General features: G+C 43.6%; 1 protein-coding gene across 1 annotated transcript in view; it reads left to right on the top strand.

The window, feature by feature from the left end:
* LOC308312339 (uncharacterized protein) overlaps positions 1–20,410 on the top strand; it is a gene marked incomplete at its 5' end in the record, with an annotated part of 31,428 nt that extends 11,018 nt beyond the window's left edge. The window contains 6 exons of the mRNA XM_080758941.1: positions 6,785–7,113; positions 9,042–9,106; positions 9,438–9,595; positions 10,409–10,942; positions 11,382–12,943; positions 14,742–20,410. Of these exons, the coding sequence (XP_080615067.1) occupies positions 6,785–7,113; positions 9,042–9,106; positions 9,438–9,595; positions 10,409–10,942; positions 11,382–12,943; positions 14,742–15,422 (3,329 nt within the window). The 3' untranslated portion in view covers positions 15,423–20,410. The remainder of the gene's footprint in view (positions 1–6,784; positions 7,114–9,041; positions 9,107–9,437; positions 9,596–10,408; positions 10,943–11,381; positions 12,944–14,741) is intronic.
* Positions 20,411–25,811: the final 5,401 nt, after the last annotated feature.

Below are 25,811 nucleotides of genomic sequence, written 5' to 3'. Positions count from 1 at the left end.
AGTACTCAATCCTCAAGTTATTAACCCATTTTGACGTGAGATCAGATTCTAAAAATGTCTTCTACATACTGACAGATTTCTGAAAAAGCTATGTTTCTATGTCAGTCGTTCTTCGATTTTTCAAAAATAGCAGACCTACAAGCTCGTAGCTTGTAGATCTGCTATTTTTCAATAACTAAAGCATAACATAATGCTAACACCAAAACGGGTTCCCACCCAAAATGGGTTAAACTATAGGGATGCACATTTTTGCACATTGTTCATATCGGTCTCAGCCAATATCCTATATTAAAATTGCCTTGTGGGTTGAAAGTTAGAAAAATGTCTGCATCTGCAACCATAATCAGTTACTGTAAAATGAGGTGTTAGCCTACTGGAAACTTATATTGCAATATCACACTGCATGGTCCATGCAGTCAAAAATGTATATTGTGCATCCCTATATGAAAGTAATTTCCCCAGTAAGTATGTTTCAGACCTGAAAGTCTCCAAGTGTGTTGGTTTAAACACGCACACCACCAATCAAAGAAGAAAAAACGCCTATGTGTATTTATAACTTTGTTCACTTGAAGTGTTTCTTATTGTCAAGTAAACTACTAATGAATAACAAATATTGATGCAGCTGTGCATTAGTGTGTCCTAGTCGAAGCCTTCTGCTTTGCACTTTCTCCAACAGAAAACCTACAGATTCCAGCACACCACGATCACTGCTTTGGCCCTCTTGAGTAACGAAGAAGTCCTCTATCCAAGCTTCTGGTAAACCATCAAACAAGACATGTACTTTCTCTCTGAGCTGGCAAATCTCCTGTGAGTGTCTGCTTTTATCCTTCCTGGCATTGCCAATGTCCTCTTTCATCTGTGCTATACACAGGTGCAGCCTACTGTTTTCAATGTTGACCTGCTCCAGCTTTCGCCCGCTGTCATAGATGCTCAACTCTACAGCGCTCAGGGCTGAAGCCTGCTGAGCAAGCAGGCTCATGTGATAGGCACGCATCGCATTCAGTTCAGCCTTCATCTGCTCCTTGGGCTGTAGCAGACAGATGGTGTTTTCCTTCAACCTCTGAGTAGATAGCACAATCTGTTGTCTACTGTTTTCAAACTCAAAGGTGAGATTCTCCAGCTTTTTGTGGTTTGACTCCTCTTCCTCAAACTGTGCCTCCACCTCCTTCAGCACCTGCTCTTTCTCTTTGACGTCTCTCATCTTGTCTTCCCTGCTCCTATGAACATGTTCGGAAGTTGCAGTGTATTGGTCTATCTCTTGGCGGCATGTGTTCACCATATGATTGTAGTCTAACTCGGTCTGAGTCACTTGGCCAGTCAGTGAGTCAATTGTGCAGCTCATGGACTGGTGCTGTTGGAGTGTAAGGCCTTCTTGTCGTAGTTCCTGGTATCGCATACTTGTGGCGGTAATGTCCGAGGAGAGTCTTGCCACATTCTTCTCCTGTTGTCTCTTTACTTCCTCAAGACTCCTACTCAACCGTTGCTCGTCTTCTTCCAACAGGCCTGTGTTTTTCCTCTCTGTATCCAACTTGTCATGGAGCTCTGCCAAATCTTTCTCAAACACAGCCTTATTGATGACATTGGCTTCTAGGAGTCGTATGATGTCCTCCTCCATCTCCCCGATCTGTATGCGTTGCTTGGCTATAGAGGCTTTGCGCTCATCCATTCGCAATCTAGACCGCTCCAGACGTCGCGAAACATTGAGGTGGTCGGCTTTAGCTTCATCCTCTTCTTTGCGTTGCCTCTTGAAGCTCTCCGACACTTTAGCCAGGGAATCTAGATAAACACTCGTCACGGCCTGGCTCTTTGCTATCTCACGGTCAATCATGATGATGTCTTCCTGGAGACGTTGGGTGGTGATGTCAAACGACTCTCTGAGTTCACACAGATTATTCCCCAAGGTCTCTCTCTGTAGCGTCAGGTCTCGATGCTGCTGGCTCTCCTCTGCGAGCTGCTTCTCACATTGGCTATGAGAAGCTGTCAGTCTTCTTATACCGCACTCCACCTGAGCCACATGGTTAGTGAGCTCAGTGAGGCACTTATCATTATCCACCTGCTGGTTGATGGCAATTTCAAGTTCTCTTGCCTTTCTTTCATTCTCTTTCTTCTGCTCCTGAATATTCTCAATTGTCTGGTTGACCCCTCTCAAAATGGCTTCCTTGGACATGGTGAAGGTCTCTCCCTCCAGTGCAATATCTTGCTGTAGCTTGATTTTGTTCACTTCCAAAGTGCCTATGCAGGTCTTTAAATCGTTCAGCCGGTCTAGAGTCCGACTCAACTGGGTCTGCCTGCTGCTTTTTTGAACGATTTGGTGGTTCAGAGTGGCAATGACGTCCTCGTGTTCTGCCATCAAACTGTCTCTTTCTGGGTAAAGTGCAGCATTCTGTCTGTGAAGCGCCTGCTGTCTTTTATGCATGACTTCCTGTCGCTGTGAGACGGTGCTCAGGTCTCTGTTTAGTTGCGCCATCTCTTCAGCGTTGCACTCTCTGGCTGCCGCTACATCGGCCGTGATGTCTCGAGTGATTTGATCTTGTATGTTGTGAACGCGATGTCTCAGTTTGCCGTTTTCAATGGTTTCGATTTCTAGTCGCTCGTGGACGGCACGCGTGGACGCCTCCAGTTCGGTTATGGCGGCCGTTATCTCTTGCAGATGCTGACTGGCTTCGGGGCTGAACGGCACTCCTGCTCCTTTCAGCTGCTTGTCCAACTCTGCTAAATGCTCCAAAGCAACAAATACAGCAGTAAAGTCAGGAACCAAACAAGAAGCCATTTTGGATATAATTTTCTAAATTAGCCTAATATCTTATTGTGCGTTTGAGTTCTTATGTTGTGGTCATTAACAAAGAAAGGTATGTCCGTGCATTATGTTCACTGATGCTTTGTGAGTGGTGGTCGCCATGGCAACCATAATCCATCATCCCATTCTGAACGACGAAGAAGAAAGGTTACTTTCTACGGAAGATCGGAGGTGCCATTCCATCGATTTTTTTTCTTCTCTTCCCCCTACACTCAGCTTGCGAGACAGCCGCAGTACCAACCCGATTTAGTACACTGGCTAGTGGTTGACCGACACAATGGATCTGGTAGGTAAACCCAACGGGAAATCCATGGTTTGGATGTATTTCGGCTTTCGAGCGAATGAACACGGACAGCCTCGGAGCACGGACGACCCCATCTGCCGTCTGTGCCGAAGGATAGTGCGCACCAAAGGCGGGAACACAACGAATTTGAGGGCTCACCTGAGGAGTCGGCATCAGAAAGATGTGTCGGAGCTGGCCGTCACGTCACCCCTGGAGGCTGAAGGTGTGTGTGTGAGAGAGAGAGAGTGTATAATGTGGAAGATAACGGCCATAGAGCACCGATAGAAAAGGTTGGCTAATGGCAGGGTTGCATAGGGTACCTTTTTTACCCTGACTGTTGCTGGTAAGGCACAGTTGGCATGTGCTGTGTAAATTAACTGAAATTAACAAAACGGCTCCCCCCCACCCCATTCATCTATAGTTATTAGTTTCAAGTATGTTAGAGAGAGAGGGGGAGAGCAGGCATTTTATTTTGTTATACAACAGTCGTTTGCAGTCAGTGTACGGAACATTCATGACTATTTTATCTATGACTACTATATGTCACTGGTTTTCAACCCAAAACGAAATAATATTTTGTTGTCGTTGCATAAGTTGCACAATTCCATACTGAATTGATGTTTACCATGAGAGAGATATAACAGGCAAAATAAATAACAATTCTACATTCTGTAATTGTGTAGATTTCTTGTAAATTAAGTAACAATAATGTAACTTTCATTTTATGCTTTCAAGAGTTAAAGATCTAATAAGGGTCCATCTATAGTTACCAACTCTCCATTTTTGCTGAGGATCACTGGTTGAATGAAAACCACTGATCTATGTGAATAACTTTTTTTTATCGTGTTCTGAATCAGAGAAATGAGTGACTCAGAACTGTGAACTTGGTTAATCTGCGGACCCCCATGTGAAAAGATATGCAAAGGACCCCATAAGAGAAGATTTTTATGGCTCTAGCAGTGATTCTTGACCCGTTTAATTTCAAGGACCCCCAGTTTGACATTCATTAGTCTACAGACCCCCATTCAATGAGACTTTCTATCTCTGGAACCCACAATTTATATTGTAAAACCAATGTTCATTTAAGAGTTACAGACTCATAAGGGTCTATTATTTGGTTCCAAACTATCATTTAGCTGGGGACCCCCTGGAACTCCCTCAAGGACCCCTTGCCCCTGGGGGTCCCCGGACCCCACTTTGGGAACCACTGATTTATTACGCACTTGTTAACGTGTACTAACGGCTACAACGCAAGGCCAAAGAAGTACCACATACATACTGCCACTGCTTTGCTGTACAGCCCAAACTAGCTTCATATTATTGCCAGCATTGTTGCTGCCTGCGCCAAAGAAGGAATAAAATAAGCCCTGATAATGGATCTCATATGCAAACCACGGAGCAAGTCCGCCGTGTGGATGTACTTCGGTTTAAAAGCAGACGAAAGCGGGCGTCCTTTGAACAACGGCGAGGTTGTTTGTCGTTTGTGTCGAAAAATAGTGCAGGCAAAAGGAGGGAACACAACAAATTTAAGAAGTCACTTAAAAAGTCGCCATCGCAGAGATTTCTGTGACAACTCTTCATCACCAGTGACGTCTGTTGTGGGTACAAGTTTATCCGAGTCTCAAGGTGACCAAATAAATGGAAAGAGAACATTTTACTCTGTTTTGATCGCAAAGCATGAGGTTTTGTGGAGTTGAGACCCCATAGCTCAAAAGGGTGCTGCCACGCTGTATGGCTGTTGGTTGCGTGGCAACCGCTATCCATTTTCTCGTACGGTTGTGTAAAAAAAACAAACAAAAAAAAACATTACATGAAAAAATAAATACAGCTTGAGTCCTGACCATTATGGCCAAATCTCCTACGGGTTAAATGTAATACAAACTAATGTAAACGATGTTCATATTATATAAATCACGTTTCTCTCCAAATGTATTAGTCGTTAACTAGTTTGTTTAGACAAAATTACATATTCTGCTTGAGCTATGATGAACCTATAGTTTAGTATAATAGTGTAGCATTTTACTATAACGATTACACATATCGCCCCTTCAGGCTATGGGGTGTGTAGAGTGTCACTGTATGAAAATGGTGGCCTCTTGGACCGAGTGTTGAAATATTAATAAGAGGCAATCGTACCTCTAAATGAGCGAGTGGTCGGATAAAATGGATATAGTGCATTTATAATTTCTCACTCTTTCAATTTAGAACCATAGACTGATGGAGTGAGTGGTGTTTTGTAGTTGGCTCACAGTGACATGATAATAAATAAATCAAATATAAAACAGTGAAGCGTCATGGCCTGGGTGGGTGGGCCGTTGCTCTGTCAGTGATGTACTGTAGCAGTAGCAGCATTGCATGGTTATCAGGATAGAGGGCAGGGCACAGATTGTCCCAAAATGTTAAAACAAAAAGAAAAAAGGAAAGGAAAATGTTTTATAATAAAGTATACATGACTAAAACATGCTTAAACATTCAACAATTGATTAAAGTCTATTTCTACAATTTCTATAAAACCTACATATCCAGTAATTTAATAAACCAGAAGTGTGTACTTTATTGTTACATCTTTTGTACAGGTACATAAGAGTAAAACTTATTTTAGTTTGGCTTCCTTCAGTAGTCGCTCATATGGATATCATGAATTTAAAGGATACATTTAGGGTGATTTGTAATGTTTTTGTACATTTTAGACAAAATAGTCATTTTCACATCTCACACTCCTCCTTAGTGCTGGGGCTGTATGATTCTTGCTCAAATGTTTTATGTGCATCCACAAGAATTGAGATCACAATTCTCAATTTTTTCCATGGAAATATGTATTGTCTTTACTCTGCACTTGGAGCAAACTACTGTGGCTTTAAATGGACAACATAGCCTAGTAGCCAAAAAGTGAACCCGGACATGTTGAGTACACCAACGTTTTATGGTGGAAATGTTTAGTATGGGTCCCCAGCATGTAGAAACTGCCGGATTCTAACTTTATGTTGGGCAATTTTCATGATTGGCATAATATGTGACCATACCATTAACAACCTATAGAAGGCAAAATATTCAAAATGTCATCATGCTTTATCTAGCATGTGATGTGTCAAACTAAGGGTTTTCATGATGCTGAATCCATTCCAAGCATTAGTTTAGCAAAACACTCATTGGGCTTTATGAAAATTGCCCAACATATGCAAGATGGCATCCGGTAGTTTCTACATGCTAGAAATACTAAACATTTCTAACACAAAACCTTGGTGTACTCAACATGTCCGGGTTCACAATGGGGCTCTATGGGCTGGCTACTAGACTAACATCAAAATGCTTGACCTAAACCGCTCTTAAAGTCTCTCTCTTGTAGCAAAAACATAAGAGTAGCTAAAATGAATTGGGCAGCCAACTAGTGCACTGTGCTGCACGATTCTTGCTCAAATATAATTGGCATAGGTAACTGAATCTAGATTGCGATCTTTATCCGATTAATTGTAGGCACTACTTAGTGCCCACTCTTCTTGTATCCTTTTGGAATGGAGGTGGGGTTCTTCTTCATACAGTAGTTCATATAGATTAAAACAATCCAGCAACTTCGCCGTCTTCCAATTATCTGCAGATTTAAACATGCACATGTGTGTTACCGATGTGTGTGTGTTAACATGTTAACTATTATTGCTGACATTTTGTATCACAAAGACAATTTCTTGTATGTTCTGACTGTTCAGGATTTGACTTTGGCCAAGAAGACATTCTTGAGGATTTCCCTTCGCTCCATGCTTCAACAAACCAAAACTACATTCCGGATGCGATGCTACCGCTCGGAGATCCGTGGCTTCAGGGCGGACCCTCCCGTGCGATGCTGTCTGTGCCTTCCTGCCTCCGTCTGTGGAGGGAAGGCAGGATGAGTGTCCATGGGCCCTCCAGTGATGAGAGGGCAGCAGGGGAGTTTAAGGTTTACACCAAGAATGAACTTCAGCAGGGAATCATGTTTGGACCTTTTGTTGGAGAAGTGACCAAAGGACAACTGCTCAATACTCTTAAACATGCCTGGGCTGTGAGTAGACCATGCCAGAAATAATTCATATGGAACATTAGACTTCATCCTGTCTTATCTTGATATGATGAATTCCTGTCTTTATGATGAATTCATGTTCGGTTCTTTACTTCTTTGACTATATAGAAGTGTCTATTTGTACGTCTCTAAATGTTTTGATGAATTGAACAAGGTGGACCCTCTTGTAAACAAGTGTAACGCTTTATTGGGTCGTCCACTCACAGTTAACAGTCTTTGTATTGAGTTGTGCTTGAAATGTACTGTAATTCTGCAAACTGTTAATACATATTTCAATCAATCAATCAATCAATCATAATATGCATGTTGTTGTTGGACAGAAATATAACTTGTCCCAGAATGTGGATGCATTTTAAGAGTTTTAAGCATATTTTGATTATTGCGATAATATCGTTAATCGCAATTATTTTGGCCACAATAACCATGACATTACATTTTCATATTACCCCATCCATACTTTGAAAGTTGGGAGTAGCTATTAAAATAGAGCATTCATTTATATAGGACACTTTAGGTTATTTTACCCCACTTCATTCCCTTGCATTTGATTTAGCAAACCAAGGGAAACAAAAGGTTATAAAAAAATATATTTGTATGTAGATGTCTTGAGGGGTGCCTTTTATTTGAAAATGTATTTTTGATGAGTGCCGTGATCACCTCCCAAAAACATAATCATCAACCAGGTACTAGGTTTTTCAAAAATAGTGTACAGAAAGTGTTAAAATTATGTTTAATGTGGCCACACCCACCACTTTCCTTTGTTGATGTATAATTTGTAATTAATACTGTGAAGATGATCAAATAAACTAAACTAAAAATAAATAAATAAATGGGGGAGGGATTAGGGTCACTAAAGTGGTGTATTTCACCATGGGCCTTTTGACTCGAAGGCTTTCAGAGAAACCAAAAATACACACGGAAGACGGACATATTTTATAGCCATATAACCACACCTTGGGGTCTTTTAGAGTAATACAAAACAGAAAAAGTACAAAAATCGCGGCACTCCATCTTTAAATCTTCATTCTCCATACAGACACCCCGATGCTACTGGTGTAAGGTAAGCAGCAGCTGTATGTGTTTATATTGAGGTAAGGAATAGGGAAGATGCAAATTTTTATGGCTCCCAGAGTTGCTCACACTTTGTGAGTTTTCACCTCCTGGCGTGAACACAGCAGCATTTATTATAAGCTCACAAACAATATTTGGCTGGGACTTTAAGGCGCAAGGACCCCACCTCCCCGGGCACCGGTATAACGTCATAGCCCTGTGTCTTCATTCGTATTGTTCTTCTCATGTGTGTAACACACAACGCAGCGAAGGCTCCTGTTCGGTATTGATTATTCCATAAGGACGAGAGTTTCTCGTTGCCGCGGAATCTGCCGTTCTTGTAAAACTTTGGTTATGTTCGTAACCCCCAGTTTCTTTAATCAGTCATGAACTTTTATTATCTCTGCCAGGCCGATGGCATGGAACGGAGGTGGTTTTCCATTTCACCCCTCTGTATGTGTCTGTCTGTGTATCTGTCTGTAGCTATTCTCGGTTCTCGCACACTGTTGGTCTGGTCCGCATCAAACCTTTGTGCATGCTACTATGTTTTGGCCTATAACGCTGTCTCCCTTTGGGTCGTACAATAAATAAAATCCTTTTGATCATGATGTAACTCTCCAAATAGGCCATGCCCATTTCGGCCCATCAAGACATTTTTCGTTTTCTTCAAAACAAAAAGTGTTTGCTGCTACTACTTTTTTAAATTCTGATTTGAAAAGTCTTCCTTGGCCCACTGGGAGTGTGCGTTTCACGCCCAACGGTCCAGCAATGGCCGAAATTAGCTGCTTAGTGCTTACAGACAAGTGGAAAAAATAAATCCCACCCATTTAAATCTTTAAAAAAATCTTTTTGATCTACAGATCAGGGATGATTCTGCTTTCTACTATGTAGATGCTTCGGATGAAAACAAGTCTAACTGGATGAGGTGTGTAGTTTTATTTGTATTTAGTGCCCTCTGTATTTTCATACAATGGCATATTGCAACTATATAACTCACAACATATTTCAAATTAGATAATTTATTGGATATATTTGAGATTAATTCCTTTCAATAAAATGTAAACAATATGAGTGACTTGGTATTTAAATAGAATGAAAATAAGAATATATTTTATTATTAGTATTTGTAATTGATCGGTCTCTGAGGTAGCCAAGAGAGGGACCCTGTTTTATATTAAGGTTAAGTACAGTATTTTTTAATATTTTTCATGATCCAGCTGTGGTTAATTGTGTTCGGTCTGCTTCTTCTACTTCAGATATGTTACCTATGGCAGCACTGAAGAGGACCACAACCTCATCGTGTTCCAGTTTTACCGTCAGATCTACTACAGGGTTTCCCAGACCATTCCGGAGGGAGCCGAACTAAAGGTCTGCATTGGAAAGGATTATTCTGCCATGCTCGGTCTAGGAATGGGTGAGTTTTTCTGCATTCGTAGGCCATGTTGCCATGTGGTAAAAGGACATTATGGGCCATATTTTACATGTCTTAAGTACCAGGTCTTATGACTTAACTTAAGCCATTGGCAGAGATCTACGCCAAATGGTCCCTTTTATAGTGGTTATGATAGCTCGCATCGCATGCTACTTACATTAGCATTGGGTTTCTAGGTGATGAAGTAAACAGAAAATGAACCGTCCATCTTGATCGCCGCACGCATCCACTCGCTGTTGTTTCTGTCCCTTTCCAATGCCTTTATCTCGGATTCCTTTTCCCAGATTGCGTCCCTGGGTCAAAACAAGCTTTGTTACGTAGTAATAATCACATAGCCAACATAGTAATGATCACATAGTCAACATGGTAATAATCACATAGCCAACATAGTAATGATCACATAGTCAACATAGTAATAATCACATAGCCAACGTAGTAATAATCACATAGCCAACGTAGTAATGATCACATAGCCAACGTAGTAATGATCATGGTCCAAAATATCCAATCCATCACAACACACACACACACACGCATCCTAACCCTTACAGCGCTAACATTTATTGAAAAATTAGGATCTAATTCACGCCAGCATTTTTTCATTTGTAGTGTAAAAAAATAGGCTTCAATTAGATGTACGGCAATGGCGCTGAAAGTATTAAGTAACATCCGGTTCCGCTGTTTTGGGGTCCCGGGATCCTTCAAAATACTGATTGCCACTGGATAAATGCTGTCAGATTTTCATAGATACACCCTGATTATCGACCTCTATTCTTTTTTTGGGGGGCCGTTCAGATGAGAATGAGAGGTGTGATGTTACGGACAAGGAGATGATGCTGCGCAACCTTCAGGATATCCAGGTGGTCACTCTCCCCGACGCCACCGTCTCCTCCCTCTGGTCCGACAACAGCCAATCACAGAGTCCCATGCCGCTGATCAGCGAGGTGTCCAGCATGTTGCAACCGGAAAAAGTCCTCGACTCGTCCGCGGCAGCAGCCTCCACCTCCGTCCCCACCTCCTCCTCCTCTTGCATCGGATCGCTCGCGCTCCCCACCTACCATTTGGAGAGGTACGACTTCATCCCCGGCGCTGAGAAGCTGCTGACTCACCCGCACGCCACCCAGAACAGGGCCTGGTACTTCTTTGGGTTTGAGCCCGACCCGACCGGGCGCCCCCTGGACCGAAACAAGGTGGTGTGTAAGCTCTGCGGGGAGCACGTGGGCTGCGGGGGCGGCACGGTGAACATCCAGAACCACCTGACCCAGAAGCACCACATCAAACCACGGGACGTCGCCAAGGACCTCCGAGATCTGTGGCCCCAGGCAACTGGTGATTATTTGCATAATAATAATCTCCAATTTGATGCTATTTTAACCCTTGGACTGTCACCCCTAATAGCAGCTTTTCAGTGCCTTCTGGCAGCTCTAGATGACATTTATGAATGCCAAAAAAAATGGTGTAAAATAAATACAAATATTATTATTTTCATTACGTCAACGGGAGTGCTGGATTTTGACGTCAATACCATCAACCAGCCGTCTTTCAACGTGGACCACAATGGTAACCTTTGACTACCTGTGTGTGCTGGTAACAAACTTGCTAATAAAGTAATCAATCAATCAAAAGACAGATAAACACAGCTTGATAACAAGGGTTTCTTATTGCTGAGATTTATTTTTATGGGTTTGTCGGAGGCATTTTTATGATTTATTTTATTTCACGTTGAGCTACTCTTAAAACAAACTATGTCAAATTAATGTCTCAACAGGTCAAAAATCACAGCTACTGACCTCCCCAAGCGGTCTGGACACGATGACCCCTTCCCCCTTGTCGAAAGCCATCGGCAGCCTCCCGCAGATCATGGCCACTCAAATGGCCGATGCCATCTCAAACTTCCTGATCCGGGACCTACACCCTCCAGCCCTGGTGGAAGGCGAGGGCTTCAGACGCCTGATCCACACTCTGCTGCCGTCCTGCAAGGTGCTGCCCTCGGCTCTTCTCATTGAGGACATACTGAAGGACCTCCACACCAAAAGCAAGAAGAACCTATTCCATCAGCTGAAGAGCAGCGCGGGGAGTGCGGACAACGAAGACATTTTGAGCTACACCGCTCCCATCGAGTTTGAGGAGAAGAGGCCTCGCGGTCGACCTCGCGGTTCTCAGATGGAGCTCCCGCACTGCGTCACTTTGAGCGTGGACGTATGGTTCCACGACTGGCAGGGCAACACAGAACGATACGCGACCCTTTGGGCACATTTCATCGACGCAAACTTTTGTTTCCACAACCTGGCCATTACAACGCAAAGACTGGCGGAGAACGTGGCCGGCGACTACAGCCTGGGTACGTTGCAAGGCCAAGTGAAAGCTATGGCCCAGGAGTGGGGCATTTCTCAGCCTAATCTGGTCTTGCTAGGAGGGGAGGGAAGCGAAAAACTGAGGTTGGGATTAAAGAAGAGGGAGAGAACCGGAGAGCCGGCGGGAAGTGGCCCTTGCCCCAACTCTACGACGTTTCTTGAGAGGGAGGACTGCGTGTCCTCTGATGAACCACGTAGTTTAGAAAGCCGTTACACTTCCAGTGAAGGTCCCCCGTCGATTCCCTGTTTCTTCAGTGCCGTTCAGGGCTGCATAGAGGAAGTGATGTCCCACCCCGTCATCTCCAAGACCCTCAGCCATTTCCAGATGTTTCTCTCGTCCCTCTTCCCACTGCACACGCCAAAGAGAAGCTCGTCTCAGCTGCAAATCGAGAGCCTGCTGCTAACCATGCCCAGGAAGGATCAGGCTCAGCTGAAGTCCTGGGCTCACAGCAGACCGGGCTGGAATAAGCTGTACACTCTGTGCAACACCCTCCTCAGACATCAGAACCTTGTAGGTGACGTGATAAAGGAGTTGAGAGGTGAGAACCCTACCAGCGGGGACGCCACTGACCCCACTACCTCAGAGTCCACAGCAGCCGACAACTCTTATACAAACTCCACCTCTGGCGCATCATCATCGTCATCGTCATCGTGCTCTGTTTTTGCCCCCAAGCGTTCCGAATGGAAGGTTCTTGAGGAGCTCTGCTCGGTCCTCAAACCGCTGGACGTAGCGTGTCAAACCGTGGCTAAGGACCCCTTTCCTCGCCTGTCCCTGATTAAACCCATCCTCACCGGCCTGCTGTCGCGCCACCTCATCACGCGCCCGGGAGACTCCTCGGCCATCTTGAAAGAAGTGAAGAGGATGATGAAGCGGAACCTGGCCAGCTGCTATGACAACCCCGTCGTCAACAGGGCTCTGTGTGTGGCGTGTTCTCTCGACCCGCAGTTTCATGGCCTGGGATTCATGGAACTAAAAGTAAGTCACAGGGATGAAATGATGGTTGTATCAGTACACATGGATTAAAGTTCTTAGTAGCCTTGACTAATTTCATGTAATTTGGATTCCATAGAAGCCACCAGCATGTCTTCTATGGACGCATGTTGCGCAGTGAAAATAGCCCATCTATCTCTCAATGCTTGTTGAGAGCTTGTAGATGGGCTTATTTTTGGTTAATATTTGCAGTGGTCAAACAGCTATGTTCAGAAGCATCTTCAGTACAATCTTAATTTATATTTCACTAGCCGTTGTGAGATATTTGTGCGGGGGGTACTGCGCCCTGGGTGCGTTTTCACATTTTTAATTCACTAATAAATTCATAATTAATTTACAATTTGTTAAACTAGTCAGTGCCTGTGTGAAAAGTGGGAGCGATTGGTGCAGGCAGTGAGGAGCTACGGCAGTCACAGTGACAGACGGACAGACACACAGACATTGACTGAATTATTGTATGATATGATGATGATGATGATATAAAAGCAACGGTCCCAATCTGTTTTTACATACAGTAAGTTAATTATTTAGGAATCCGTGCTAACGTAAAACAGAAGTTGTAACGGGCGGTTGCCGGTCACACGAGACCCATCTCTAGAAACGCCTGCCAAACCATTGTTTTCCTATGGTAAGGTGCACATTGTGTACTCTCGCGGTGTGCTTTCGCGTATTGTATGCACATAAAAGTCAAATATTGCATTAACCCTAATCAGCAATGTTAACTTACCTTTTGGGCCAATCAAATCAAGCAAAAGGCAGGGACCCTTTCTTGGTTTTTCAAAGATACCCTTTTTAAGTTTATTGCCCTACGCACGGCACCCGTCACTAGCCTTCATCTGCCTTTTGCAAAAAAAATGAAGACGCCATGACTTGGTTTTGGCCAGAAATCATATTGATTCTACATTTGTGTCCAAATTTGACTAAGGGACTGCCATTGGATTTTTTCCCCGTTGTTTCATGTAATATGAAAGCAGGGAATCATAGCTTCAAATTGACATATTTGTTGTTCATTTTGACCCACCAGTTTATGAGATTCTGGGCTGTATTTTGCGTGTCTTAAGTACCAGGTCTTATTACCTAACTTGAGTAAACTAAAGACCTGGAGGCGTGATCAATGTCCTTATAGCCACTCAGAATAGCCAAATGGCATTGATCACGCCTCCAGGTCTTTAGTTTACTCAAGTTAGGGAATAAGACCTGGTACTTAGGACACGCAAAATACAGCCCATAGAGTACCGGTAATGTCTTGCAGAAAACGGCGAGTTGAGAAATCAGGCTTGAAAGGTTCACTTCTGTGGTCTCTAACATTACACCTAGCTACATGTTTAAGCATTTATTTCATATTTACATTTCAGCTCTGACACTTATTTCAGACATGTTCTAGTATGTGAAGAGTCTGCCTGCAATTAACTCATTTTGGATAAAAAACACCTCTGGTGAAAAGCTGGAGGTTGAGCGATGGCAGGCTCTCAGTCAAATCTGGTCATTTATCACGTAATTCCTGTGAAAACGGTGAGCTTGGGTGGAACATATATATTTTTTGCATACAAAAAGACACTAAAGGAGTTTTTCTGTTGGTTTTCCGAAAAACGCGTCCAGTGTGCAACCACCTTTTACTGTATTTTTGTGTCTTGTTGCTTAACTGTGTTTTAAGAGGTAATTATGCCTAGATACTGCCTCAAAGGGAGGAAGAGGAGGGTTTGGGGAGGTTGAGCTCTTGAAATTATGAAAAAGCTTCACATTTCGATCTCTAATTACTATTATTATTATTTTCATTTTCAAGGAGCAGACGGCCACTTTTGATTGGCTTAAGAAGGAGGCAGTCCGGATCGTGAAGGAGGACAAGAGGCGGAGTCAAGCCAGAAGGCAAGGTGGCGGCCAGATGAAGAGAAGCTCCTCCCCTCTGTCGTCAGAGACAGACGGTGGCAGCGACTGCCTGCGGAGGAGGAGCAAGCGGCTGAAAGAGGCGCCTCAGTACAACTTCAAAGAGCTGGTGGATTCGGGGGGCGACGACGAGAGCGACATGGAGGAGTCGAACGAATCGGGGCCCGGCGAACCACCGGGCTCCCAGGGAGGGCTGTCCGGCATGGAGTTCCTCCTCGGGGACCTGTTCGGCTCCGTGCCTCAGGGCACGCGGAGCTCCGTGGAGGAGTCCGTGGACCGGGAGATGTCGGTGTACCGGGCGGACAAGGGTGCCTCCATGGGCGTGGAGCCGCTGCAGTGGTGGAGAACCAAGGCGGGGCAGTTCCCCCTGCTGGCCACGGTGGCGCGGGCGTACCTGGCCGCGCCGGCGGTGGCGGGCAGCGCCGCCCAGGGCTTCCTCCAGGAAGGGGGAGGGGCCACGTGCAGGAAGAGAGTCAACATTCCGCCGGAGAGTCTGGACGACATGCTGTTCCTGCATTATAACCACGCTCTCATGGGCGGAGGGCCGCCCGCTAAGAAAGATGACCGGTTGTTGTTGTAACATTGGGCTAGAGAAAGAGAAAGGTCTCACCTGAGTATAGAAACACAGAAAGCCTTTACACCTGGCATCAACGTGCTCTGTCTCACCTGAGTATAGAAACACAGAAAGCCTTTACACCTGGCATCAATGTGCTCTGTCTCACCTGAGTATAGAAACACAGAAAGCCTTTACACCTGGCATCAACGCTCTGTCTCACCTGAGTATAGAAACACAGAAAGCCTTTACACCTGGCATCAATGTGCTCTGTCTCACCTGATTATAGAAACACAGAAAGTCTTTACACCTGGCATCAACGTGCTCTGTCTCACCTGATTATAGAAACACAGAAAGTCTTTACACCTGGCATCAACATGCTCTGTCTCACCTGAGTATAGAAACACAGAAAGCCTTTACACCTGGCATCAACGTGCTCTGTCTCACCTGAGTATAGAAACACAGAAAGCCTTTACACCTGGCAGTGCTGGAATTTCCCATATTTGAGCCGATACCACCTTGAGTTCTTCAGAAATGTATTTGGGCCTCGTTCATAAACCAAGTGTCAATGCACGTTTCTTTAAGTTGGTAAACAAAGCATGCAGTCGGCTTGTTCGATATAGATTTATCCATGCTCTATGATTTGTTTGTAACAAAACTAAACTAAAACTAAAAAACGAACTATTACCATTTAGAAAAAAGTACCAGCTGCAACACCACCTACAGCCACTGAGTGTCGTAATTGAGTTTCATTACACAACATGAAAATATATGTTGAGGGCATACCCTTTTATTCTACTATGAGGTAGCATTCTGCCAATGCATTTCAGAGAATGGAGTTTTTTTTTTCTTCAGAATTCCACAAATGGCAGCAAACCGCTCCATTCCCATTGAAATGCATTGGCAGAATCTGCCCTCATAGGTGGGATGAAAGTGCAATGTGACCAAATGGGAGCATGGCATGCTCCCTGCATGCTTTTTCTTTAACACAAGGTTTTCTTCTCCTTCTCCTAAATTCAATGTATGGGCTTGAACGGCAGCGAAAACCAGTGCTAACAAATCTTTGAAACTGCACTGAATATGAAGGACTGCATAAAGTCTTGCATTGCATTTTCTATTGGTTCTGCAATGCTCTCAAATTGTGTTTGTTTCCTAATTGTTTACACAGTTTTAGTGCCTCTTAGGGTGCGTTAGGAAATGCGCCCTGAATGCACTGGTGTGCTCTCTTGTCGTTCGTTTATACAGTGCACTCGGTGCGTTGTCGTTCGAAAATCCAGTGCGCTGCGCACCGGGTGTGCCGAGTGCCCGCATTGAGCGACCCTACCATGAAGCTGGGGTTGTCCAGTGTGAATGCGTCACAGCTGTGGTCGTTCGTAAATAAGGCACACTGAACGCACTCTGTGACATCACCGCCCACCACACTCAACAAACTGACCACATTCCCAGTGCTCATTTCCGAACGCACCCGTAGTGTCGCCAAATTCAGTATTTAAGCCGTGGCGTCAGCGCCCCCTCCAGAGATACTTCCGGGTCCTACTTTTGTGTCGCTTTTGTGTCCCCATAGAGTTATACTGTGTCTCTCCGTCGGACTAAATCGGAGACGAAAACAACCACGAAAGTCTCATTTTACTGCTTTCCTCGCAACAACAAAGTTGCTGCTCTCCCAAATCTGGCTGTGACAGGCCGTCTGCTCCACAGAATACTATCGCCATTTTATTTAATTGTGTCAACTAAATCCTCATTAAATGCAAACTAGATTCAACATAGGCTACTCAACCCTGCACACATTCTAAATATGCCCCCGAAATATTGTACTGAGCTAATGGACTGTTACCACCTTCAATAATAATGATAATAGTCTTTATTGTCTCGACATCATATATTTTCTTTGTCATGGACACTTGTACAGAACATTAATAATTCTAGAGTTGGAAGCTTTAAGACCCATTTTAACTCTCAGTGGCTTCCTTTCTGAAAAATAACGTCATTGTAAAAAGATTCCGTTTAGATATTCTATTTACAATGAGAAGCGGACGGGAGCTGGTGCCACTTGGACTCGGACGTAACGTAGGAGTCGTAGGACTACACAATGACGTCGGACTTAAATACAGAATGGCGGCTGTAGCATGCCACTTGGACACAAGCCAGTGCCTGATCAGCATTGGTCTGGTCGCCTGGATGAGGGAGTCTGTTGTAAGACCCAGAAACGCCCAATGATTCCAGGTTTACAACACTGATGATGTGTCCAGGTTTATGCATCAGTAGATGGATGTTTAATTTACTAACCCATTTTATTGAATACAGAAGTCCCCGGTTGTGTATCTGTAGGCGGATATCGCTGATCATCTGGCTACGCAAGACTAAATGGAGGGTGTGCGCATGCATAAAGTGAGTGGCAAAGTGAGTTTGATGTCATTTAACATCGTTTAATGCAATCAGATAGGACTTTTCGGTTTGGATGTATGGGCTGTAAAGGCCAGAAAGTCTCTCTTTTTTGACACTCAGTATGGAAACCCGCATAACATTCGGGTATGATGATGTCACACACCTACCCTGGTAAAATGACGACGGATCATTGCGAACTGAAAATCGAACAAGCCTAATATGCAGTGTTGCATCCTCTCTATAGTGCCTTCGAGATTCTTTCAAAAATAAATGTTGCCGTTGAGTGGCTAGGCTTTAAGTACCGGTATTTGCATTTTGCAACGAATAGACGTAAACTGATGGAGTCCCCAAGATGCACGTTTAAACCCCCGTGTAAAATAAATGTTTACCATTTTTATAGTAGCCTACATCTGGGTACACGATGCACGTTAATGCAAGGTGTAAAGGGGCCAATTTACATAGCACCAATTTTTCTACTGGACATCATCTCACCAGTTGTTTTGTTTTAAATATAAGCTAACCCATATACTCTGCGTACTTTGTACTCTGATACAGTATACTGCTGTCTTGGTTTGTGTGTATGTAGAGCACCCTGTAGTGCCTAGTGCCTTACCTCATTTATATACTATCATTCTTACTGTTGTGTAGGTCGACGCGCAGGTTTTTTATTTTATTTAGTTTTGTTTTAAGGCAAAAAATATCAGTGTTTACATTGCAATGTTTGTCCACAATGGTTTGAAAAGATAGTCCTCCTCGTATATATGGCTTAAACACATAAAAGTATGTGAAACAAAACACCCTGCTATGATTTGTTCACACACACACACACACACACACACACACACACACACACACAAACAAGTAAAAAGAAGGATAACAAAAGTGTTGGAAGCACATGTCTTTCTCTCTCATTTAAATCTTTTGGATACATTTTGTAGCCCCACTCAACCACCAGGTGAAAATTACCACCATGGTCGTTTAAAAGAAACAGGGCGGCTATTTGTAAATATACGACATTTGCTCTATTTTGGGGGAAAGCGTTCCATTTCTGTGCATTCATTGATGCACAATGACCCTTACAAAAGTATTTTGTAAATCACTAGTCCTGGCAATGTGTATATGTCTGTACACTCTTTGCACAGTAGGGCTTTCACTTCTAGTGATTTTTACTAATTGCCTAGTTTACCAGGCAATCAACTAGTACCACTATCAACTAGTACTAACAATGCCGTGGATTTACAAGTCCACTAGTTGCTTAAAGCCCTAGTGCACAGCAAGTGTTATGGTAATCTAACCAGTAGATTTCAGGATATCTGGTTTGGAATCAGAAATGCTTCCAAGTTCCAATACGTATTTTGGCGACCCACAATTGTCTTCCCTCTGGCTCTACACCTCTACCCTATGGCCACACTTCCACACGAGATGCACACTTCGACCTACATCAGCCGACAATGGGGTAATGTCTTCTCACGAAACAAGAAAATGAAATGAGGAAAGTTACCATTCAGGCAACTTGTCTCCTCAGCCTCCCATCGAAACAAAAGGGTCTCTTCCATAACGTGTGTCAAGTGCACTACAGCAGTGGTTCCCAAAATGGGGTCCTTGAGAGAGTTCCAGGGGGTCCCCATGGACCCTTATGATCTGTAACTCAAGTGTACAAATGGACCCATTTTACAATATACATTGGGGTCCCAGAGATAGAAATGCCATTAAACGGGGGTCCGTGTAGCCTAATTCAGGTCAAATCTTGAAATGAAAATCACTGTCAGAGCCGTAAAATTCTTCTCGTATGTGGGTTCCTTGGCATATCTTTTCAAATGGGGGGTCCGCTGGCTAATGAGTGTCAATTTGGGGGTCCTTGACATGAGACAGTTTGGGAACCACTACAGTGATGGGGGGCCGTGGTGACGCAGTTTGTAGCGCTGCCTCTTCACAGCACCCGGGTTTGATTCCCGCCGGGGATGATGCTGTGGCCGTGTTTTCTCCACATAAGCGCCCCGCAGATTCAGCGCTCATACCCTAGGTGGGGTGGGCCCCATACCCTAGGTGGGGTGGGTGAAAGAAAGTGCCTTTCTGTGTGGAGTTTGCATGTTCTCCCTGTGTCCCCTAGGGCAGTGGTTCCCAAAGTGGCGTCCGGGGACCCCCAGGGGTCCTTGAGGGAGTTCCAGGGGGTCCCCAGCTAAATGATAGTTAGTTGTACACTCAGAGTAAAATTAACATTGATTTTACAATATAAATTGGGGGTCTCAGAGGTCCGTAGACTAATGCATGTCAAACTGGGGGTCCTTGAAATTAAACGGGTTGAGAATCATTGCTAGAGCCGTAAAAAATTCTCATGGGGGGTCCCTGGCATATCTCTTCAAATGGGGGTCCGCGGACTAATAAGTGTCAATTTGGGGGTCCTTGACATGGAACCACAGCCCTAGGGTAGGTACCCTCAGCAAAAACATGCAGTAGTCCTGGTCTCTAAAAAAAAACAAATTTTGAGGGGAGCAGCAATGAGTATTAACTGAAATGATCAATCCACTGTGCTTGGTGTCTCTGAATATACTGTAATATTACAAGATCTGCATGATGTTTGTAGAATGTCTGCATGTTATCTGGTAAATATGTTCACGTTCCGTTCTGTCCACGTGCTCTTTTTATCAAAATAAAAATATATTCAACGAAGAACATGTCTATATAACATGGCGATGACGGTCAATTTGCTCTTTTAGGATGCAATGAGAATATGGAAAAGTAAGATTTGGGGAGAAAATGAATTTATAAAACAATTATTACATTTTAAATATAATACAAATATTATTATTAACTTTAGTTGATAATTCCACCTTCCCACCCCGGGGGCGAAAGAAAATTCAAATAGAAAAAACATTATCTCAAGTATTAGGACAATCACTGGTATATTTTCTCGTGCGTGCACACACACACACTTAAATCAAATAATTGTATTTGTATACTAGCCTACTAGATTCTAAGTAGCCTATTGCTGTTAAACTTCCACCTGCCATAGTGTGTTAATTCTCACAGGTTTTAAATAGCTAATTCATTCAAATATGCAAATTGTCGACACGAATATGTATGACGCACGCGCACGTACCGGAACCAGTAGGGTGGGCTTTTATTTAGGCCTGATGTGACATGAGCAATGAGCATTAGCTACAAATAGCTCACAGGTGTGAGAGCAAATGGTTTGATTGAAAGTTTGCCACAAACTCTCGGAGGTAAAATGGTAAATATATATAAATTGTTTGAATTAGAAGTAGAACTACACAAGCATTTTTTTTTATTATTATTACCCAATGACCAGCAATGAATATTCAGCACAATTATTTAAAGAAATCGTTTCTAGACAACTGAAAATACAACTGTTACTATGCTAAACAGACTGGCAGTCTGTTTGTTTGTAGTTCTGTGTTTAAGCCTTAAACACTACCTTCTTTCATTCACTGAACTAAAGGTATTCAAACTCTGTTTTATTAAACTATACAGAATGTTATCAAACACAAACCACTGAACCAGCCATATGGCCGAATAACATGCACAGCTTTAGGAATAAACACTGTGTGGCATGGAGGCACAGAGTTGCCATAAGTCACCGGCGGGTGCTGGCCTTCTTTAGCACATATTTTGAAGTAAATGCACACATTTATTGACCATGGCTTTCACGTGAACCAAACATATGTCATATCATTTAATTGTTAACACAATGAAAGGCCTAAGTCATGATCCCTATTCCATTAACCATTCATCTTTTCAGCTTTCACAGCGCATGTTTAATCCCCCCGCTAAGCAAACTAAAGACTCCCAACTAACCGATGTTGAACCAGAGATGCTCAACGCGTTAATAATACATTACGGATACACCTCAAAGGTGTCCATAACAATGTGAAGGTAATGTATTTTCATCATGAAACTATTGTGTCAGCCTCAGGTCTTAAAGCACTGAAGCAGCACTAAAGCAGCAATGTATTCAAAATGTGTCTGTCTTTGTCTCTGTCTGTCTGTCTGTGTCTCTGTCTCTCTCGGTCTCTGTCTCTCTCTATCTCTGTCTCTCTCGGTCTCTGTCTCTCTCTATCTCTCTCTGTCTCTATATCTTTCTCTGTCTATCTTTCTCTGTTTCTCTGTCTATATCTTTCTGTCTCTATCGCTCTCTGTCTCTATCTCTATATATCTTTCTCTGTCTCTGTCTATCTCTCTGTCTATCTCTCTATAGCTTTCTCTGTCTTTCTCTGTTTCTCTGTCTATATCTTTCTGTGTCTCTCTCTCTCTATACCGCTAATCAACTTACAAATTACATATATATACCGACACTGAAACATATCTTTATTACGTCACCATTGGGAGCCAGTTATACCCTGGCATTGGTACATATCTTCATCACGTCAAATGCTGCTACGAGACATACGCGGCAAACGACCCAAGTAACCACAGTATACCGCTAATCAACTTACAAATTACATACCTGTACAATTTAAAGGAATTTCCTTTAATTGACCCGACAACGAAACATATATTTTATTACATCACTGTTGAGAGCCAGTTATACACTGGCAAAGGTATATATCTTCATTACGTCATACGCAGCCATGACATACGCATTAAACGACCTTAATTGGTTATTAATTACGTAAGCCTTTCATGGACATTCGTAAGGAAAGGTATACCAGGAATGTCCCCATGAGGACTGCAATGACCAGATTGTTGACCGTAAGAATGGAAATTACCGCTTCGAGATTTCCGGCAAGCCGCACCGCGTCCGAAACGGATGAGAAATGGTGAAAACCAACAAAGATATTTTCGTGCTCGGACAGACAGACCCAGGGACACAGCTGTGTAATGGAATGGTTGCACCATTACTATCGCAATTTATTTTGGGTCAAATCTTAGATTGACTGGCTTATTATACTGTTGAAAGTTGACAGCAGTATTTCAATGTTTTTGCATTCACGTAGCAGCAATGTATTCATAAAAACTTGGGGACCACCCATAACCCAGGCCTCTGGTCAGCCAGACAGGCCTGGGTTGGGTTGGTCCCCCTCCCGCCCCCCCGTTACCCAAACCCTATACTAACCGTGACTAGACAATCAGGGATTGGCCGTACTGCAGCTGCAAGACTCCTTTAAGAGTCGTGGGCGTGGCCTCGGAACTCTTCGCTACACCCGGCAGACCCTCCGGCGGTGACGAGGAACACCGCCGTCCATCCCATCACAGAGTGAGTGCCACCAACAGCTCAAATCACAACATTAAGCACATGTAGGAATTTTGTGTCACAATATCAGTCAAGAACATTAGGTTACCGAGTTCAGAGCTGAGGGCCTTTTCAACCTGCAGTTTGTTCCTATGAAGTATTAAGAGCTTGTGACATGTTCCATGGAACACGGGTCCAATTTTATACGCCAATTTTATTTTAAAAGTATATTGTTTGGACATTCAAGGTTTGCTTCCGACAGCAACGATGGGCATGATTGGGCATGATGATAATAATAATCAGATTTTTATCCCCAAAACGATTATTGGAATATTTGATTATGACCCATCCATAATTACAATGAATTGTATCTATTTACATAAAATATTTTACTTGACAAAATAAAATTTTGCTTGATAACTGGTCATTTTAGTTATTTATTATTAAATAAGTTAATGTCCGGAATATTAACGAAGCCGCCTAATCAAGGATTGTACTCCACTGAATTAGGAATGTTCTCCACAGAATCAATACTTTTTCTCTGCAGATTCCTGTGGGGACTAGACGGTGAGAGACAGACGGAGGGTGGGAGGGGAGCAGTTTGTCTCAACTTGATCTTCTCTGGTGCGACTCCAACTTTGAACTTTAGAAGCAATCATCGCAATCTGTTTTTGGTCAGGGTGGTGCGATTGTAGGATTAACCAGGTCTCTGTCTTCTCTCCAATCTTTTTTTTTTTATATCCTCGGCTAACCCACAGATGAAACACGCACATGAATTCGAGGGTAGTTCGGACTAGCGGTTGTTCAGAGTCTAGACAAGGTTCTTATAGGTCTGTCACTCCTGAGTGCAATGTGTGATACAATATAGATAATGAAAGTTGTTCAATGCACAATACTCTGCAGAGGTTTAAGCGAGAGACGGTGAGATCCGGTAGCGACCAACAACCAGGTCTCGACTAGTTTCTTATTGGTCGCGACCAGGTCGTCATTTTCCTCGACCTGGTTCCGACGCATTATAGTCGTCACAGCAAGTTGTTAAATGGTCGCGACCAGTTGCGACCAGGTCGTTATTGTCGCGACAGCTAGGTGTTTATAGGTCGACCAGGTCGGAACTAGTTTATAGGTCGGTGGAGAGGGTTTAGTGCGTTTACGTGCGGGGAGTGGTTTTTGGCCCGCTGTTTGCCCAAAGTATCGTTTTCGCTTGAATGATAACGTCTCATATGTTCAAGGTTCAAGGTTTCTTTATTTTGTCTCCCATGGGAGAAATTTGTCTTGGACCCCAAGGATCCGCCCTGCAGCATACAGATACAATACAATACAAACAATACACAATACAAGACAACAAAGGCACACACCAACATACCTATTACATGCTCCCAAACACAGCGACAATATTATTATCAACTGTACTTTTCTTACATGACGCTCGTACTTCACGAGCGTCATGTACCATGGCATGACAGTCATGTTTCAGGGCTAGTTCTTTTGGACACCGTCCGTGACGCACATTACGCGTGCCATAAGCGCTTTGAGTAAGTTGATAATAATATTGTCGCTGTGTTTGGGACATTTGCACAACGGTACCGTGAATGATGCAAACGGGGACAATAGCCTACTTCATGGACATAACTGCATCACAGAGGAAACAAAGGGGAGCTTCTATTCAGACATGTTAGAATGGTGGAAATGGACCATTAACAAGCCAACAAGTTAAATCCTTTATTATGGCGATAAGTCCGTTAAACTCTGTTCTCACAGAGAAATGTTATTTCAGCTCCGGTGGTCACCTCACCACCGAGAATCCAGACTATAGGCCTATTCATAAGGCCTATTCATAGTCTGGATTTTCGGTGGTGAGGTGACCACCGCTCCGGTGGTGAGCTGACCACCGGAGCTGAAATAACGTTGAGCGGTGGTCTGTAAAAACAGAGAGAAGGGCTGGAGCGGTGGCGGTGGTTTGCTCTTCACCGCAGCTCGTGACGTCATGTTGTAGTTCGGTGGTAAACTAACCACCGAAAATCCAGACTATGTATGGGCCTATAGTCTGGATTTTCGGTGGTGAGGTCACCGAGCGGTGGTGATCGCTGACCACCGGAGCTGATATAACGTTGAGCGGTGGTCTGTAAAAACAGAGAGAAGGGCTGGAGCGGTGGCGGTGGTTTGCTCTTCACCGCAGCTCGTGACGTCATGTTGTAGTTCGGTGGTAAACTAACCACCGAAAATCCAGACTATGTATGGGCCTATAGTCTGGATTTTCGGTGGTGAGGTCACCGAGCGGTGGTGATCGCTGACCACCGGAGCTGATATAACGTTGAGCGGTGGTGAGTAAACCACCGAAAATCCAGACTATGTATGAGCCTTATGAATAGGCTTTAAGGCTCATTCATAGTCTGGATTTTCGGTGGTGAGGTCACCACCGAACTAACAACATGATGTCACGAGCCACGGTGAAGAGCAAACTACCGCCACCGCCCCAGCCCTTCTCTCTGTTTTTACTCACAGATTTACTTTTAGATTTGTTGCGCAAATCTTTTGTTTTGTTTTAATCTTGATGATTCCGGCTACAGTTCATGAAAATCAAAAAATCCTACCTCAAAATAACAAAAAAAAACATTTAGAATACAGAAATGTCGACCATCTGAAAAGTATGTTAATGTACTCAGTAGCCTACGTCACGTGGTCTGGGCTACTTTTAAACAAATTATTTAATCGATGGGGCATGTCATGGAGGTGATAAGCCTGTGGCACTGTTGAGGTGTTATGGAAGCCCAGATTTGCTTTGAGAGCAGCTTTAAACTCTTTGTATTGTTGAATCTAGTGTCTCACACCTTCCTCTTGAC

The sequence above is a fragment of the Protomyctophum bolini genome, assembly GCF_963924005.1.
Source record: "Protomyctophum bolini genome assembly, chromosome: 3".
Lineage (NCBI taxonomy): Eukaryota > Metazoa > Chordata > Actinopteri > Myctophiformes > Myctophidae > Protomyctophum > Protomyctophum bolini.
This window is presented reverse-complemented; position numbering and strand designations above follow the sequence as displayed.